Raw genomic sequence first — 18177 nt, 5'->3', positions numbered from 1 at the left:
GGTGTCCCCTTTTTGGGGACAACGCCAGGAGAAAAAGCAGGGGACACGCTGGAAAGTTGGAGAGAGCACACAGTTCCCTTTCCCACCCGGGCTGGACTCCACTATGCTGGGATTACACATATGTCTACATCTCTAGAACGAATTCCGAGTGGCGGTGTCGCGAGCTCTGGGATCCAGAAAGCCGCCGGGTCCGGGGGATGGGTGTTTCGCGTCTGCCGGTCAGGCGGCGTAGAGAATCTGATGAAGCATGAGGAAACCTCGGCGGAGACCTGTCCCAGCGGTGGGCCTTCTGTTTTATTTCCTCCAGGAACTCGCTTTGAGAATTGCTGTGTGTGTGTGTGTGTGTGTGTGTGTGTGTGTTGTAAATACCGTTAACAACACACACGCCTTTGCTGGTTAGCCCCTGGGGTGGTGTGCTCGCTGCCGCCCCGCACACACGAGGTGGGGAATTGTTCAAAACGCCCGCGGTCGCAGCGCTGAGGCAGAGCGGTCTCTGAGGACCGAGGGCAGGACAAGCTGAGAGGACGCAGGCAGAGCAGTCGGGACGGGGCGGGGAAGGACTGAGGAGCCGACTCGGGGCTGCAGGCCGCGGCGTGCGGGGGCGCGCACCGGGGGCCCGCGCCCTGCCACCTCCGTGCGCAGACCCTGGCTGCTCTCCTCGGCCCGCCGCAGCCCGCTGCGTGACTCGCGCGTTCCAGGCTGAGTACTGGCTGTCCCTGGCCCGGCCTCAGCCAGACGCGGGGGAGAGCGAGCAAGGGCTGGGAAGCGCCGGCGGGAAAGGAATTAGCCGGAGGAGAGGAGGAGGAGGAGGAGGAGGAGGATGGAGTCATCTAGTTACGGAGCACGCTCCGTCCGCCCGAGAGAAGCCCGGGACCAAAAGAGCGCGACGGGAAGACACCGCCGTGCGACCCAGGCCTCCGGAGCGCCTGCCCCGCCCTTCCCCGCCCCTTGGTTCGAACGGAGGGGCGGAGAGGACACGAACCGCCGGCTGAGGCCGGAACCCCGAGAGGATCCAGGGAAACCTGCGAGCCCCAGACGCGGCCGTCCGGGACCACCTGCTGCCGCGGCCGAGCCAGCTGCAGTATTTATACACGGGGCGCTAGCCCGCACCGCGGGGAGCAGGGGGAACGGCCCGTGAGGCCCCGCCCCGCTCCATGCGGTCCGGCCCTCCTGCCCGGCCGGCCTCTCTCAGGGCGCTAGCACCACCACTCGGGCCTGGGTCCGCCGCTAGCTGCTGGGTGGGGGGCTTGGCTGAAGGGCGGGCCTCCCTGCGGAAAGCGACGTCACGGCCGTTCCTGCAGTGTGAATGAATCAAAATGCCTGGGTGACCGCGGCCTCCTGGGCGGCCGGCACGCGAAGGGTGGAGGGGGAGGGGGAGAGAAGCGGGCGGGGGGAGGGAGGAGGGGAAAAAAGCCAGAGCTGCAGCAACAGCGTCTCCTCAACCCGGGATGTGCACCAACCCGGGAGAGCGAGATCAAAGGGATTTGAAACAGACTGAGGACTGGCGGGGGGAGGGGGCCAGGCAGCCTGTGGAATCCTCCTGTAGAGGCGGAGGGTCCGGCTTCCACCGTGACTTCGGCGGTCTGGTCGGGTTTTTTATTATTTTCAAATTTCTGAATCCAGCTTGAGCGAGAGAACGAGAAATCTCCGTAGACTGCGACTCGCTGGCTCTCGCTCGGAGATGATGCAGAGCGCAGCTGTCCCCGCGGAGGGGGCTGTCAAGGGGCTCCCGGAGATGCTTGGTGTGCCGATGCAACGTAAGACACCCCCCTTTCTCGCTGACTTAATTTGATAACGAGACGGCCGGCAGCTTTGGCCGGTTTGGGGCGGGCCGGACGCTGCGCGTAGCCTGGACCGGAGAGGACGGGCGGGGCGAGGGGCCGGCGGCCCGGGCGTAGAGGCGGTCACAGGGCAGGGGCACCAGCTAGAGTGCGTTTGAAGGGCCTGGCCCTTGGCTTTTGGGGGCCGAAAGTGAAAGCCTCACGGATGGTGCTTGAGGCGAGCCTAGGGATACCGAACCCCGCATCCCCAGCCCATGTTTTTTCTAGGAGCCTTGGGGAGAGTGCTGTCTGGGGACAGACACCAGAGGAAAGAGCTGCAGGCCAGGCCTAAGCGCTGGGGTGGTCCCCCAAACCCTCCTCCCCCGCCGGGGGAGGGGGCTACGGTCAAAGCTCGCAGTACCGCTAGTGCAACTTCACCCCAGCTGGCGGGAAGTTAGAGAGCGCGTCCCCCGCCGCCGGGGCTGGCGGCGCAGAAGCCCAGGCCACACGCGCTGTCCCCGCGCGCAGGGCGTGCGCGCCTGGTGCGTCCGCAGCCGCTGCTGCCCGCGGCGCCCGCCGCCTGCGCCGCCAGGGACTGCCGGCTCCTGGTGAGGAAGTCCACTCGCCATATTCCAGCTAGCCGAGGAATGAAGGGAGGGAGAAGCACCGGGACGAAGTTGTGAACTCGGGGTACAGCCTTGGCGCACGCGAGAGCAGGCTCTCAGTATGGTTCAGATTCGAAAGGAGAGAGATAAGGGTGTGCGGGCGCTTTCTTTCCCGTCCCCGAAATTAGGAAGGCGGCCGGAGCTCGGGGCTTGTTTATCCTCAGGTGAGTGCGTGTGTGTGTGTGTGTGTGTGTGTGTGTGTGTGTGTGTGCGCGCGCGCGCAGGGATTTTCCCAGTGAGAATTTTCTCTGTTCCTTGCTGGTGAACGAGGTCTTCGGTGGAGAGTCTGTGCGGAGGCCAGAGCAGGTCCCGTGGCGTCGCGCTCGCTTGGCTGGCGCCGCGTGAGCCCTGCCCCGCAGGCTCGCGGGTTCTGCGGAAAGCCCCTGGGCACGGTAGAGAGAAGAGGGGCTCCCTCACTCCGCTCGCCAAGGGGCTGTGCTTCCGCCCGCGACTTCTTCAGTGGACCGGTAGCTACATCCTTGAGGTTTAAGTAAGGACCGGCTCATCCACGGAGGGTGCCTACCTAGGAACTAGGGCGCAGCAGCGCGCCCTCCTGCGCCCCGGCTCTCCATGACATGGTTTCTGCCCCAGCAGTACCTCCAAGGCAGGCTGGCGAGCGTGTCTGTCCCCTCACACCCCTACCCCGCGACTTCCTGGGAAGTTTGTGAGAGGGGACTAGAAGAGGATAGCTTCACTCAAACCTACTTAGGTTGTTCCTTGACTATATACTACAGCTATGTTTTGTATCTTTTTCTGTCAACTGTTGGCAAACAGTTCCAAGTCTGCGCTGTGCCTTGGGGAATTTACCGTTAAGATGTATCTGTGGAAGGCGTTGGGGATTCACTGACTCCTTACTACCCCAGCCCACCGAGGGCAGGAGGGAGTGGATCGTCAGCCCCTGCACGAACACAAACCCTGGCAAAGGTGCTGCAGCTTAAGTTGATTATACCTTTGCGCGAGTGAGGGGAGTGTGTGAGTGGGCGCAGGTGTGTGTGACTCATGTCCTTGTTACCCGATACAGCTGTGCTTTAATAGTTGTGGTCCATAGGTGGCCTCTGTTAGGACCGTAATGTAAGACGGTGGGTTTTGCTCTGACAGCCTTTCTTTGGATGCGCAGGACACACTCTCAGAAGGTCTCACTTTTCGTTTTTCTTACTCAGAGACAGCTTTGATTTTGTCGTCAGGAACTCGATTTCCTAAATTGCCTAGAACTCACCTTCAGAGCTACAGTTCGCCAGGCCTCGGCATCTGGGTTGGAACTGTGGAAAACTTAATGAGGTAGAGAAGGGGACTCTCATCCCAGGGTGGTCCAGTGAGGCAAGGCTGAACCAGGAGGGGTTGGTCTGACCTTCCTTTTGTCTTGCCTGTGGTTCTGTGGCCTGGGTTGGAGGAGGCACTGGCCAAAATTTAGGGGACCAATCCCTGAAGGCTTTGGGATCAGCTTTTTTTTTTTTTCCTTTTGGGGATGTGTGTGGATTTTACCCTCCCCCATTGCAGCAGATCTGGCTTCTGGCTATTAAGCTGTTGGTGCTGGGCACTGGGGGACTGGTCCCCTCTGGCACATATACCCGATCATTCTCTTTCTTGGGGCATCGGACCCAGTAGCCTAAGAATTCCATGGGGGGGTGGTGGACATGCCCTTGGGCCTCAGGGAGGAAGAGGGGTTAATCTCCGGCTGTGGGTGTTTAAACCTGGTAGTGGAGGAGACAACAGAAAGGCTCTCCCGCAGGAATCCCTCCAACCTGCCAACTGGAAGGGTCACCCGCCACCCCACCACCAGGTTCTGCTTCTTCACTCTGGGCCACCACAGATGGGGCACTTGGCAGCGCAGGTCTAGAGATTCCCCAACCTCAGTGCCTCTGGTGCCCTGGCCTCTAGGGGTGTTTTAGGGGTTGGAATCCAGTATAGTCTTTTGCTTTGGAGGGATGGGTGAGGCGCATTCCCTTCAGGAAAACGTTATCAAATTATGTAATCATTTCTCTCTTCTGGTGGCCTTCTTCCTTACACCCTGTACGCCCCCCCCCCACACAGCGCCTCCCGACACTGCTCGCTCCTGGGTGGCCTGGTCTTTGAAGCGATTGTTGGCCTTCTGCTTTTCCGTGCAGAGGTTGCGGAGCGGGTCCCGGCCTTCCCGCTCCGAGAGCCCCTGGGTCGCCCGATCGGGCCGTGCCTGGCTGGGGCTTCTCCGGACAAACTCGGGGGTCTTTATCCGTTTGAGGGGCGTAGGCCTGAGCAAGAAGCTCGGGAGAATCCGGAGGGAGGAGGCTGGGAGCAATCCGAGACCAACTTTGGGTAGAGAAATAGAACACCCCGCGCCCCGCCAAAGCGCGGACTGGTGGGCGGGGCAGCCCCCCTCCCGCCGCCTCAGGTCAGTGTTTTTTAAGGAACTCGAACCCCGGCTCCTTGCTCTGAGTGGTGGGAGTGCTCTGCAGGAGGCAACACCTTCGACACCCTCGGGGTCACATCCAGCACGCGCAGAGTTCCTTGTTTTGTGGGCGCCAGTGGATAGGTTCAAAAAAGGACTTCGTCCTAAACTGATGCGTCCCAGCTACTTGGCCCACGATTTAGGGTGGCTGGTTTCTCTTGTTTCCGGCACACCTGCCTTTGTCCGGGGTCGTCCCCGCTGCCTCCCCCAGGGCTGCCAAGGTCCGAGTTCCCACAGCGCCTAAGCCAGCGCTGGGTGCGCTGGCCTCTTAGCCTCCTCCGAACCTCTCTCCTCCCCGAATCCAGCAGTTCCCCCACGCACCTGGGTCCTGTCGGCCCCTCTTGCTGACCAAGACGTTTGGGAATAGTGAGGGACGTCCAGGGAGGTGGGCGTTTTATCCGCCCCTTGCCCTCGGTTTTGGTCCATCTCACACGTAGTCTCCCGGGGCTCACAGGAAAGGACAACGGACATCCCGGAATGCTGGCTAGGGAGCAGGCCAGCCCCGCGGGAGGAAGGAGTGATTCGCCGGGTCCAGGCTGGGAGTGGTAAATGAGAAGCCAGCCCGGGCGTCTCCCATCCCTTCCTTGTCTCCTAAAAGATCTGTCTTGCGCTCATGTGAACCCCGAAGCTGTGGGGAAAGGGCATTTGATTTTGTATTTGGCAGGATCTGGGCGAAGGACCCCTCAGGACGCCTCACTACCCTTTCTTCCCTTCCTGGCGCTCCTGCGTGGGGTGAGGCTCCCTGCACTGGTCGCGTTAGAATCCTCGTCCCCGACCTTATCCTCTTGCGGGCCATTTCTTAAGGGTGGAGTGAACTCACTTCCCGGTGGGCAGTTCTCTCAAACTATAGAGCAGGGATTTGCTCTTCTTCCCATTCCTGTCTTTTCTCGTGGTGCCAGGAAAAAAAAAAAACACGGAAAAAAATATAGAGATTGAAATTCCATCAGATTCCAGTACAGATATCCAAACAGCAGCCCCCGACGCCACAAACCTCCTTCCCCGCGTCACAAAAATATTGTCAGGGGCGGGCCAACTTTTAAAGGTCAGACTGGCTGTCCCCGTCGGCAGATTCGGGCCTCGCGGGTTGGGGATTCAAATTCTCCAACTGTGAGGATCCCGTCCCAGCGTCGGGCCAGAGCCACGCACCAGCCAGAGGGAGTTTGGAGAAACCCGGGTGACTGCGGCCGTGCCTCGCTTGGGGTGGCGGGAGGCCGAGGGCGCCCGAGGGGCGCGCTGGCTCCGGCCTCCTTCGTTCCCTTGCCTAGATCGGAGAGGGCAGAGAGGGCGGAGGGGAGCCCGCCTGGGAAGCCGCAGACTCAGGGCGCTCAGGGAGAGGAATTAACGATTTAACCAGGACAAAGAGCAGGCAGGTGGGGCGGGTGAGGGGCGAAGATCTGCACTGAGCGGTCCCATGTCCGTGTCTAGGTAAGACGAAAAGTCGGGACTGAAGAGAGGAGACAGGACCTAACTCGAGTGGTTTCCTCGCTCGGTCGCCGTCCATCCTCGCGGAAAACCAGAGCCAGGCGGGGCCGGGCGGGAGCGGCGTCCTCGGGTCTGGGAGCGCGACCTGCGTGACCTTGCCGCCACCAGGGCAGAGCTCCTCCGCCCCGCGGGCAGGCGCCGGCCTGGGTGGCCCGGGGGACTGACGATGAATTGCATCCAAAAGCGTTTGCTGCGCACCTATGGGCGGCGCAAGGTCCTGAGCGAGCCTGCCGCGCGCCCTGGGTTTTTGAGGGCTCGCTAGGGGAGGCAGGTGCGGACAGGGCGGCCCTTCCCGCGGAGCCGGCTTCGCACGCACCGCGTCCAGCCGCCCCGAGTGGAGGTCGCAACTGCGCAGGGGGCAAAAGAGGGACGGCCACCGCGCGGCGCATTAGGCATTTCTGCTCTTTGGCCTTTTCCCACCGTCCACTTTGCCCGTTCCTCTTCCTAGTTTATTATCCCTATTGGTCTGGGATTGGCCAAACCCGGAACCAGTTTCCTACCTGTTTGCAGCCGGGCAGACTTTTTTCGCGCGAAGAGGCGCGGCAGGTGGGAGCGCGGCCAGAGAGCGGAGACAGTAAGCTCTTTTCTTGCGCATACCCATTTCGCACCAAGAATTTGGGAAGACAAAATTAACCCCCTACGCTGGCGGCACAAGTCTTTCTGTGACTTTTTAACCCTTAGAAAGCTGTTCTCACATTTTGGGAGCGGCTCCTCCGGCACAGAGCCTGGAGGCAGCTGGCGGGTCCCTGCGCTGCGCGCGCCCTGCCCGCATTCTCGTCTGGGCTCCCAGCGCTCAGCGGAACTTGAAGAGCGCTTGAAATGTGGCAGGCTCAAGAGAGACGAGGTCTGTACCTGCGCAGCCGTTGTTGTAAATTAAATTCGACATGGGGAGGGAATTGGTAACACTGTGTGCCCGGGGAGGAATGGAGCGGGTCGCGGGTTGTACCCACCATCCTACAGAGGAAGCCGCGGCTGGCCTGGCACTCAGCGCAGGCTTCACTCTTTGGGGCTCAGCGGTTGGCTTCATCACGGATGAGACCTTTTTTTTTTTTTTAAAGAAGCCAGGGCGAATGTCTTTTAAAGGATTCTGAAGGGTGAAACTAATCAGGAAGAAGAATTACTAGCAAAACCCCGGGCGGGATGAAACCAGGAGCGGCGGAAGTTAAAGGAAGGAATACCAAAGCTAGTTGTACCTCCCTCTTGACACGCCGAAAACAAAGCGGGGTTAAGACAAGAATGTAGGCTGAACGCTCTGGGAATTAGAGCAACGTGAGTCCTCAAGACGTCTTGGGGACCGCCTACGCGACCAAATACCAGGGTCGATTTTTAAAAAATCGAGTCCTAGAGGTGAGGTGGGGGTCGAGGCAGGCGGGAAACCGGCAAAGCAATGGCTTTCCATTGAGTAGACAAAACACAGCCCACAGGGGCGTCTTGGATTTTGAACAGTGACCTGATGACCCCGCTGACCAGGTGTAGACAGCCTCAAGTCCTAAATATTTCCATTGTCCTAACACTTCCCTTTTGCCTCGGATTTTAGTGTCCTTTCACTCTGTGCTACAGTCAATTAGTGATTACTTAGCACCGCATTAGCAGACAGAACCCAGAGAGACTCAGGCGCTGGGAGGGCTGCCGCGGAGGCAGGGGAGGGAGACAGTCACACCTGCAGTCATCCGGATTGGGAAATTAGTTAACAGGGACTCACCTTTCTTTCTATCACGTTGTTAAGGAATCTCCTTCGAGCCTCTTGATTTAGTCAGTAATGGTGGCTATCTTGTGGTTTTCCCTGGGAAACTAATCTTCTCCAAATTAAGGAGTTGTGGAGGGGGAGGGTTGGTGGAGTTGGATGGAGGGACCTTGTGCCATTAGGGAAATTTATCAGGATTCGGGCTGAGAAGCTTTGGAATGCAGAGCGACTTGGAACCAGTTTAGCTGCTGAGTGGACGCAAGGAGTAATCTTACCCACTTTGGGAAACCTAAAGGTTGGAGACAGACTGAAACAGCAGTTTGCTGTGGCAGCACCAGATGCATTACTGTATATAGATTGCTGGGTTCCGAGATGGCTGGGGGTGGGGTTACTTTTGTAATGGTTTTCCGCCTTTCCTCCCTTCCTGGGATGTGTTGTTAACAACGCCCGTAACCCAAATGTGAGCGAACAGGGTCTACTGTTTTTAGTAAAATTCCATCGTGGCTTGAATATCTGTATTCCTTCTCTCTCTCTTCTTCCTTTATCCCTTCCTTCCTCTGTCTCTTCCTTCTTTCCTTTGTGAGATCTTTGCGGGGAGGAGCATGGGTTTGTGCAGGAATTCTGAGCACCGGGGTGCCATTGGGGGTTGAGTGCCCAGCAAGCTACAGAGAGGTGAGATCCATCTCTCTCACTGTGTTCCCTGGAGGCCTGGGAGGGAAGAGCAGTTTCTGGGTCCAGAACCAGAAGCAGCCCTGGAGCTGGGCTATTGTTTGCTGTAGGAAGAAAACCTCACATGCCGCTGTGAGGTTTTACCTGTTTTAGTCCTCCGTTTTACGGAACCCTGATCAAAATGGAACACAGATCAACCATTCTGAGGCACTGCAGTTGGGGGTAGGTGGACAGGTTGGGTTTAATTGGCAAAATTGAAATTGATTCTCCCTTGGAAAATGTACTTTGGGTTAACTGTGTTAGTGGCGGACTGGAAAATCATCTTGGGAGGCAACTCCTAACCCCTGTTGTTATTTTGGTGGTTTTCTTTTCTCAGATCGTCCCACTCCCTTTCCCTCTGTCAATCTGGGTCTAGTCACAGATGTTTTACTGCGGCATCTCACGCCCAAATGCCTTTAAAGTATAATTTGTTTTCATTATAATGTTAGGGGGTTAAGGGATTGGTTCTGGGAATAGCTTAATAGAGAGAAAACTTGCGGCCAAATTAATTGAAAGTTTCTTCTTATGAGGGACCGGTTGCCAAACATATGGAATATTGCCACAGAATGAGACATCAGAAAAATACGTTGTGGAGATTTAGCAATGATTAAATGTGAAAAATGGAGTGGAAATAGATGTGTACGGCATTTCCATAGACTGTCATGGATTTGTTTAATGTGATTTTTCTGTTTTATTTGCAATTACTGAGAATATTCAGTATCCTACTGAAGATTACTAATTCCGTGTCAGTATATAATCTAGAAGATAATTCTATACCTGCAAATATATGTTTACATTTCTTATTTTATTGACTATGGGACTCCTCCTATTAAAATGTTATTCAGATTCAGCCTTAAAATGGTAACATCAAAATTGTCTCCAGGATACTTTGGATCTTTTATTGAAGAGGTTACTATTTTTTGAGCTAAGCAGAAGAACAAAGGAGATTTTCAAAGGGTCGTCAAACCACCAAATGAAACAAATAGGACCCGCGGTGGGAAGGCTTCTGGAGGAGAAATGGAGGGAAAAATAGAACGTTAGGCGTGATCATTTCTGATATGAAAAGGATTTTCTGACTTCTTCCTAGTTGTGAGTCATTTGTCAAGACAAATTAGAAAACAAACTAGAAATTAGATAAGATGTAGACTGAAGTATTTTCAAAGTATGTAAGTGAATAGAATTATATTAGAGAATATAATTTACCTTAAATGTGATACCAGTGTTTTTGTTTGTTTGTTGTTTGTTTGTTTTACTTTTCCCAATATTTTTGTGGCTGGCCCAGATTACTACTATATTTAATGCTGCCATCACCATCACAAAGTTCAATAAACCTCTTATCCTTAAGTTTAAAAGAATTAATATTGGAATTTTACGCTTCAGCTGTGTTGTTTATGAGATTATTCTTACTAGGTTATTGAGATCCCTTAAGAGAAAGTTAATGAAAACATTTTGGAAAATTATGTTATGGGCTCTTCAAGATACATTGGTTTAGAATAAGGGAACATATAAATAAGGAAACCCTAAGCTGTTCAATAAAAATGGAGTGTCTTTAATAGGGAAAGAGCAAATAAAGAGCCAGGAGGGGGAAAAAAACCAGACACATCTAGTTATGATTTGTCATATAAACTGCATCCTTGGTCTCAGTCCTCTGTTCCTTCAGTCACAGTTAGCAGGTGATTTAAAAGGGGAGTTGTGACCAGAAAACAGGATTTTATTTTCAATGGTGATGGCAGTGACTTTGATTTGGAAAGTTTTATTTTTAAAATATGTATCGAATAACAGAACTTTTAATTAATTTAATTTAACTGTACCTCTGTTATAATTCTTAGATTTGGATATTCCAGAACTTAGGTATGAGTTTAGGCAGGCCTGGTGTCATACTTATATCCTGTGGCTTTATGTTGACACACTTTAGAATTAGTCATTCCCAGACGAAATCAAGGAGCCCCCACTGAGATTATTTTCCCAACCCGCCTTTTCAAAACCACCTTCCTTCTTACTCAGAGAACCTTAGGTAACAGAGCAGCATTGTCTGCCGTTAATTTTTCTCCCCCTTCTATGTGGGGAAGGACTAGAGAATTCCAAGAAAAACATTTGCATAATATTTCAATTATATGTGTGTTTCCTTAAAGCCCCATTTGGCTTTTTTTGTAGTCAGTAAAAAAAACTTAACAAATAAATAAAATTGTGTAGTTTTGGAAACATACATTGGCCAAATGTTATTTAAGACAGAGTTCAAAAAAACTATTTACCAGCGAAAGGATTTGGGATGAAACCCACCAGACAGAGGTGGCTTTGGTGAACACAGTTGGAAACCTTGGTCTTCAGTCAGCCCCAGAATCTATCCCAGAGAAAAAGAGGGTTCCAGCCCTAGTTTGGCCCCCAACTGTGTACCCTCAGGGAAACCCTTTTAAATGTAGATTAGAGGTTCACTTTTCTCAGGATCTCTAGGAGGAGTAAATGAGCTTGCAGATTTGCAAGTACTTGACAAAGTTCAAAGTGCTGGTAAACTTAAAGAGGAAGATCACAGTTCCGTTTTGCAGAGGGAGTCACCCTCCGCGGGCTGGAGTGCTCCTGGGTGTCTTAAGGGGATGGCCAAGCCAATAGGGAGTATTGTGGGGTCTGCAAACGGGGAACCCTGGAAGCATCTCCCCAGGACCACCTCCCTATCCAGAAAGAAGCAAGGAAGACCTTTTCCTGGGCACTAGGCTGTCAAGCCAAATTGTTTGTGAAACAAAAAGAAGAACTCTATTTGTCCAAAAGGTAGTGAAAAAGCAATCTCTTGCAGGATTCCAAAGCGGCCCATCAAAGTCCAAATTTTACAAAATATTAATCTGTTCTGAACACTATTCCGGCCAGTACAGAATACCTGTCTTTAAAATATTACAGTATTCACTTGCATTATGAGTCCAATGGAAATATCTGAAATTCTAAACCACTTTCCCAGAAAGGTACACTTTCTTAAATACATTTTAGAAGTCATCGTCAAGTATGTTGGTTCTAGTTTTAGTCTCTTTCGTGGAAAAAAATGTTTTTCCTCACGTTGTTCATCTTCTGTGACCAAAGAGACAGAAAGCACACTTTTTCAAAGAATTAAAATCGATCAGACCAACACAAACCATTTCTGAAATGTTTCATGGTGGCCCCTGGTTCCTTGAGAGCAGTTTCTTGGAAATGAAGAAACATTGAGTGGGGAATAAAAATGCACAATAGTTATGCCATATCACCAGAGGGCTGAGGGCAATTTGATCTACCACAGACCACATCAGACCTTTGATCTCTTCCACTTCCCAGCTTTCTGAAACTTCACTAACGGAGGAATTTGGGGATTTAAAACAGAGTCCATTGTTTGATGGGCCACTCTGAAAAACAAGCCCCTTGTACCTCCACTAGGGCACTCAGGTGATTTGAGGGCTGGACATCACGTTGTGTGTTTTATAAGCTTCCTTGATGAAGAAGTAGGTTATGGCTACAGGCAAAGGGTTTTTAGTTATTTCATATCAAATAAGAAATAGTCACTTCACCATTGGGCATTTAGATGTCTCTAAGAAAAATACTAGAAGCCTCAAATGTTAATATGAACTCAGTCCTTTCTTACCTGAATACATTACAGCAAAAGTGAAGTGAGGTCAGGCAGTTGGTGGTCCTAACCGCCCCACTCTCACCATTCACATGTGGGGAGGGGACCAAGGTCTGGCAAATTTGCCCTCATTCTATGGAAGAAAGAATCTGACAGATTTCTTTATTCCAAAAAAACTGAATCTTGTAATGTTGCATTATCTGCTGTTCATACTCTGGGATAATGTTGATTAGAAAGGGTTGTACATTTTCCAGATGCTTTAGAACTAGGGGTGTGGAGGAGAGTTTTGAGTGTTTTGGAGGGGGCGGTGGGAAAATTATATTGGGAAATAAAGAAGCATGAAATAATTTTGATACACTTTAAATATATAAATCCATCTTGCTGGTGGCTAGTCAGGAAAAGGGAGAAGGGAGCTGGCCGTTGAGCTTGGACAAATGTATTATGGGGCTAAGGGTCTTATACTCATTAACTGATATGATCACACAACACCACAACCCCAGAGACTGGTGTTATTATCTCCATTTTGCAGATAAGAAAATTGAGGCTCAAAGAGGTTAAGCAATTTGTCCAAAATCACATACATGGTAGAATCAGAATCTCAAAATCTGGCCTGGGATTTATTGTAAACAATTTGGCAGACCTAAAAATTTGAAGATCTAAACTCTTAACAGAACTGAAAACTTTCAAATTCCCTCAATAGTTTTCCCAAAAGGTCTTTGAGCAAAATTTTCTAGTTCCCCCTAGTTTTCTATTTCACTCACTGCCCACTCTCCCCACCGCCCCAGAGTTGGACAGCTCCCTCATTTCGGAGGTGGCTTCCTTTCCATAGACACAGCTTGACTTCAGAAGAACTGGCTGTTTCCTGGAATCACAATGCCTTAGCCCTTGTATCAGGATATGTGTGTGCATGTGTTTGTGTGCATGTGTGAGTGTGTGTTAGTATCTGTGGTATATGTGTGTGTACATATGCGTATGTGTGTGTGCTAAATATGCATGTCTCAGTAGATGTGAATATGTGCAGGTGCGTTTGTGTCTAAGTGAATGTGGTATGTGTGGGTGCCTTTGTCTATGTATGTGTATGTCTCAGTGTATCTATTTGTGATTATGTTTTCCTCTGTGTGTCTGAGTGTATATGTGATTATGTCTGTGTTGTGTCTTTGTGTATGTTGTAAGCATGTGTGAACGTGTGTACATCTGACTTGTGTATGTGTCTGTGTGAGTGTGTGTGATGGTGTCTGCTTGGATAGCTGTGTACACACAGCTGTTCTCCCTGTGGGCTTAGGTCTGTGCCTTGGGCCGTGTCTCTCCTGGGTGCTGGTGGATGGCCCTGCAGATGGGAGTGTATTGTACTGTGTGGTCCAGCATCTCCACAGATTCCTTGCCTGTTCAAGGGATGTTGCTGTCTTTTCATGCCTGGGTTTATCCTCTGCAGAGCCCCAGCGGAGAGCATCACCACAGAACACTTTCCTGCAGATAAGATAAAAATTTTCATTTTAAATGAAACGACTCCTTGGATCAGGAACTGAGTTTTTAGATCAAATGCTGTCTTAGTGACTGCAAGGATCTGCTTAAACTCCAGTTTTTAAAGTAAAATTTCGTGATATCAAATACTGCATGAATAAGTTGAGTTTACTAGGGATTTGGAAATTTTGGTTACGACTTTATTTCTCTTAGGAAACCTATATAACTTCTGTTCAGACTCTAAATTATTTTTTAAAAATCATAATTTATTGTAGGTTAAAAAAAGATTTGTTTTGTTGCTCTTTAAAATTTTCTAGTTCGTTCATATTTCACACATTTCTTTCATCTAAATAATTACATGGAGCACCGTCTCCTAAAGTGTGGGGTTGAGTTCACAGGTCCCCACCCCCTCACAGGCAGGGATGAATCTGAACTTGACAGACGCCATCAACAAGCTGGCACTTTGCAGCTGGGTGGAGGCGATCAGCCGGACAGGGGTTCCCACTGCCAGCCCTCCTTGGGCATTAGGTGTCTGTCTCCTACAACACATGCATACTCTGTGCAAAGGATGGAAATCTGTCCCTCAGACATTTCCATTTGCCTAATTGTTGGGGAGCACCAGAGGCCAGTGGCTCATCTGCTCCTGTCACTGCACACAGAGCAGCTTTGAGCCACCTCCATTTACCCTCCATAAAGTGACAGGGTAGAACCAGCCAGGTGGGGTGATGTCTCAGACCCTCCAGCTCTGGGGTTGGGTGAGCCCATCTCGCACACAGGCCCAGTTGAAATCCTGGTTGCCCCGTTGTGGGACCTTGGACACTTTGCTTGATCTCTCCCAGGCTCAGTTTCCTCATCTGTAAATTGGGGATAATAACACCTCCCTCACCAAGTTGTGCGGATCGAGGAAACATACATTTAGGACCTGGCACAGTTTATAACAGGCTCTTGGAGCCTGGTTTTACTATTACTATAGGTATATTGTGGGTCTCTTAAACCATTTCTACATTATCTCTGTTTTTAAAAATGCTCTCTCTCTCAAAATCTACAGTGGAATACAGTGGGAAAGGTTTTGTTTTCTTTTAACTTAAAAAGCACCCTTAGTATGTCTCTTACATTTTTGCGAGACTCAAGGACCCCCAGTTGGGTCCCAGGGCCTCTCTCTGAGAACCCCTAGTGTGGGCAGCCCAGCCTGTCCCTGCCGGACACATCCCCTGCAAGCTGGAGGTCGAAAGAAATGGCTGTCTGCTGCTTTTAGTGTTGTTCCTAAATATGATGTTGCCTCAGCTTCCAAGCCTCTAAAACTCCCCTGCCCGCCCTTCCCGCATACATTAGCCTTAATGTATTCTCTCTTGAATACTCATCATATTAAGGCTCCCGGTAGATACCTTGCTCGAAATAAATTTTACGGGCATGCATCCTCGCCCTCATCCCCATGCATTTGTGGCCAGGAGGAGAAATAGAACCGCTTTCCTCGGAGGCCAAACAACAATTAGGTGGGAATTGGCGGCCCTCTGGCCCGGGGGGAGGGCGGGGTGCGGGGAAGGAGCGGGCTCGCGCCCCGAGGGTCGTCCCCAGACCCCAACCCCCAACCGTCGGGCTCTCCAGGGGTTAATTTGCCCCCGCTGGCCGGCTGCCTGGCTCCTGGGACAAAGACATCCCTAGCGGGTCGTGTCCCCGGGGCCTATGGTCCACGGCGACACACAGGTCGGGCCGGGCACTCTCGGCTCCGGGGGCAAAGCTTCCTGCAGCTCGGCACCCGCCCGTCGGCGCACCTCTTCCCTGAGCCGGAGGGCTTCTCGTTAGGGCTTCCTTCCCCTCTTCGAAAAAGATGCCTGAGCAATCTTCCTCCACACCTCCTTCCTCAAGCCCCTGGCTCCGCAGCTGCTACAGCTCCGAACGCGAATTCCTGCAGGGGAGATCCACACCCTTTCCCGCTTAATGGCCAGGTTTACCTGTGTTGTCTCCGCCGCTTGCCCAGGCTGGACTTGTCATACCACAGCAGCTCCAGGTTATCCTCCCCTCATTCCCTAGAGTCTCACCTCTTCTTTCCCAACCTCCAGCTGGTAAGGGCCCTGCTCTCGGAACCCTCCCTGGCCGCTCCAGGGATGCCAGTCCCTGATGGTCCCTGGAGAGAGGCAGGCGTGTGGTTGAACGGGCACCTGCCTGGAGGTGCCAAGCACGCCTCCCCACCAACCACGGCATAGTTGCTGTGTGATGTGGGCCCTCTCTGAACCTCCGTGGGGGGATCTTGACATCTTTGCGGAGATTCTCGGTGGGAGTTCAATGAGGTCAAGCCCAGGATCGTGGGCCCCTAACTTTCCTTACTCTCAGTCCAGTGGCACCACCTCGAGCACCTGGTTACTGCAGTTATCTTATCTCCTAATAATAGCAAGCCTTTACTGAGCACCTACTGTATACCAAGTCCCGTCCTACGTATATTGATTCATTTACCTTGACAACAATTCTACCAGGTACTATTGCTATCATCACCCCACTTTTACAGGTGAGAAAACTGAGGCAGAGAGAGGCAATGTAATTTGTTCAATCTTAGAAAGCGGAGCCAGGACACAAAATTAGGCAGTCCGGTTTCAGAATCCGTGGTCTTCATCTGTGTCCTACCTAGCCCTTCTTATTTGATGGAAATTCGTGTAGCTGTCATGTGTTGAGCACTTTTCTGGGACTCCTTGGTAAGTACTTATTGGTTGAACAATTTCTTTGCCAAGGAGGAAATGTTTTGAGATAAAAAGAAAGTCCCATCTGAACTGGGACAGGTACCAAGTGTCCAGGGCTACACGTATCTGGTAGTTTTCATGGGGCATTTTGGTCTGCGAATCAGGTCAAAGGGCAAGGAATCTAGTGAGTATGACTTTCGGGCAAATGGTGGTGGCTACCAAGACCATGAAGGAAACAAGCTGTGCTGGGGTTTAATTGGGTCCAAGATAGACAATTGTGTGTACAGGGCTAATGATGACAGTTAGTGAATGTCCCAACAGTGTGTCTGTAAGTTTTAGATACAGATGACTTAGTACTTGAGAAAGCTTTCTCTCTACATAGGTTTAGATGTGCTTAAAATTTCCCCCTAATGCCTTGAGACTAATTCCTTATTTCAACACTTTAAAATTATATCACAACCAACAAACTTGTTATGAATCAAGAAACACTAGATTCACGAAATCTCACGAGAGATTTGGTTTTAGTACTTTTGTTGACATTTGGGGTGTGCAGGAAAAACTAGTGAAGAACTGTTTCAAGTGAGCTTCTTAGAGAGGATTTGATCAGTAATTTATTTGGTGAAAAATATCTGTGGAGTTACTCTTGTGTGCCAGACATTGTGCTAGGCACGGATGATACAAAACTGAGAAAGAAATGCTGTTCCTGTTCCTTGAGGATCTCACCTTCTGATGGGAAAGATGGTGTGTAAAAAAAACAATTAGCAAAAATGCTATTTATAGTAGAGGTGAGAAACCCCAGGGTTACCAGTCTCATGACATGCTATATCACGAGGCTACCATAGGAGGCCAAATGCTTGCACTTTTATGTTTTTGTTCTTAACATTTGTTACCTTCCCTTTTTTGAGGAAAAGGACCAGGGAAAATGGCTAGAGATGCTAGCACTATTTGTTCATCCAGCTGTGAAAGCCTGACCATTTTGAAACTAATTCAGTGACTCAAAATACTATCAACCCCCTGAGCAATCCCTTGGTAGAGATGGGATGACAGAGAAACAGACCTTGGATAGGAAGTCACCCAGCACAGGAAAAGGGTGCGGTAGTGGTTCAGGTTCAGTTGCAGACAACAGAATCCATTTTCACTATTTAAGTGGAGAGTGATCAATTACCAGATAGGTAGTAGATGACTTTTAACTCAGTGGAGCCAGTTCTGGACCAAGCTGCTGGGAATAACTCCCAGCCCCCAGAATGTTGTTGCTTCTGCCATGATTGCTCAGGACATTAAAGCCAGAGAACCCTGTAGCCTCTGTCATGATCCACACCGGCATAGTGGGAGCCTGCCTCTTGGCAGGCTCCATTCAACTCGGTTCTGAATTCAAGTCTCTTCTAAGTTCACCTGATTGGCAGACTCTAAATCACTTTCGGAACCCAAGCTGCAAGGGAATCTGGAAAAGCAGTTTCTAGTTTTCCTGTCTGCAGTACATGAAGGCATATTAGTTGGGTATGTTGATCGAGTTAATCGATGGTATCTTTTGCATTTCATTAAAATGCTGAGATTCTCTCTCAGGAGACTCTCTCAAAATACTGAGATTCTCCAGTGGACAAAGGATTAATCTCCAAAATATATAAACAGCTCCTGTAGCTCAATATTAAAAAAACAAACAACCCAATCCAAAAATGGGCAGAAGACCTAAATAGACATTTCTCCAGAGAAGACATACAGATGGCCAAGAAGCATGTGAAA

At 50.9% G+C, this 18177-nt stretch overlaps 1 protein-coding gene across 1 annotated transcript in view; it reads left to right on the top strand.

Annotated features, from left to right (window-relative positions):
- The first annotated feature begins 1639 nt into the window (after positions 1-1639).
- The window catches only part of LHX4 (LIM homeobox 4), a 42731-nt gene continuing 26193 nt past the window's right edge, over positions 1640-18177 (top strand). The window contains exon 1 of the mRNA XM_079915262.1: positions 1640-1757. Within this exon, the coding sequence (XP_079771388.1) occupies positions 1682-1757 (76 nt within the window). The 5' untranslated portion in view covers positions 1640-1681. The remainder of the gene's footprint in view (positions 1758-18177) is intronic.

This window comes from Stenella coeruleoalba (genome assembly GCF_951394435.1).
Source record: "Stenella coeruleoalba genome assembly, chromosome: 1".
NCBI lineage: Eukaryota > Metazoa > Chordata > Mammalia > Artiodactyla > Delphinidae > Stenella > Stenella coeruleoalba.
This window is presented reverse-complemented; position numbering and strand designations above follow the sequence as displayed.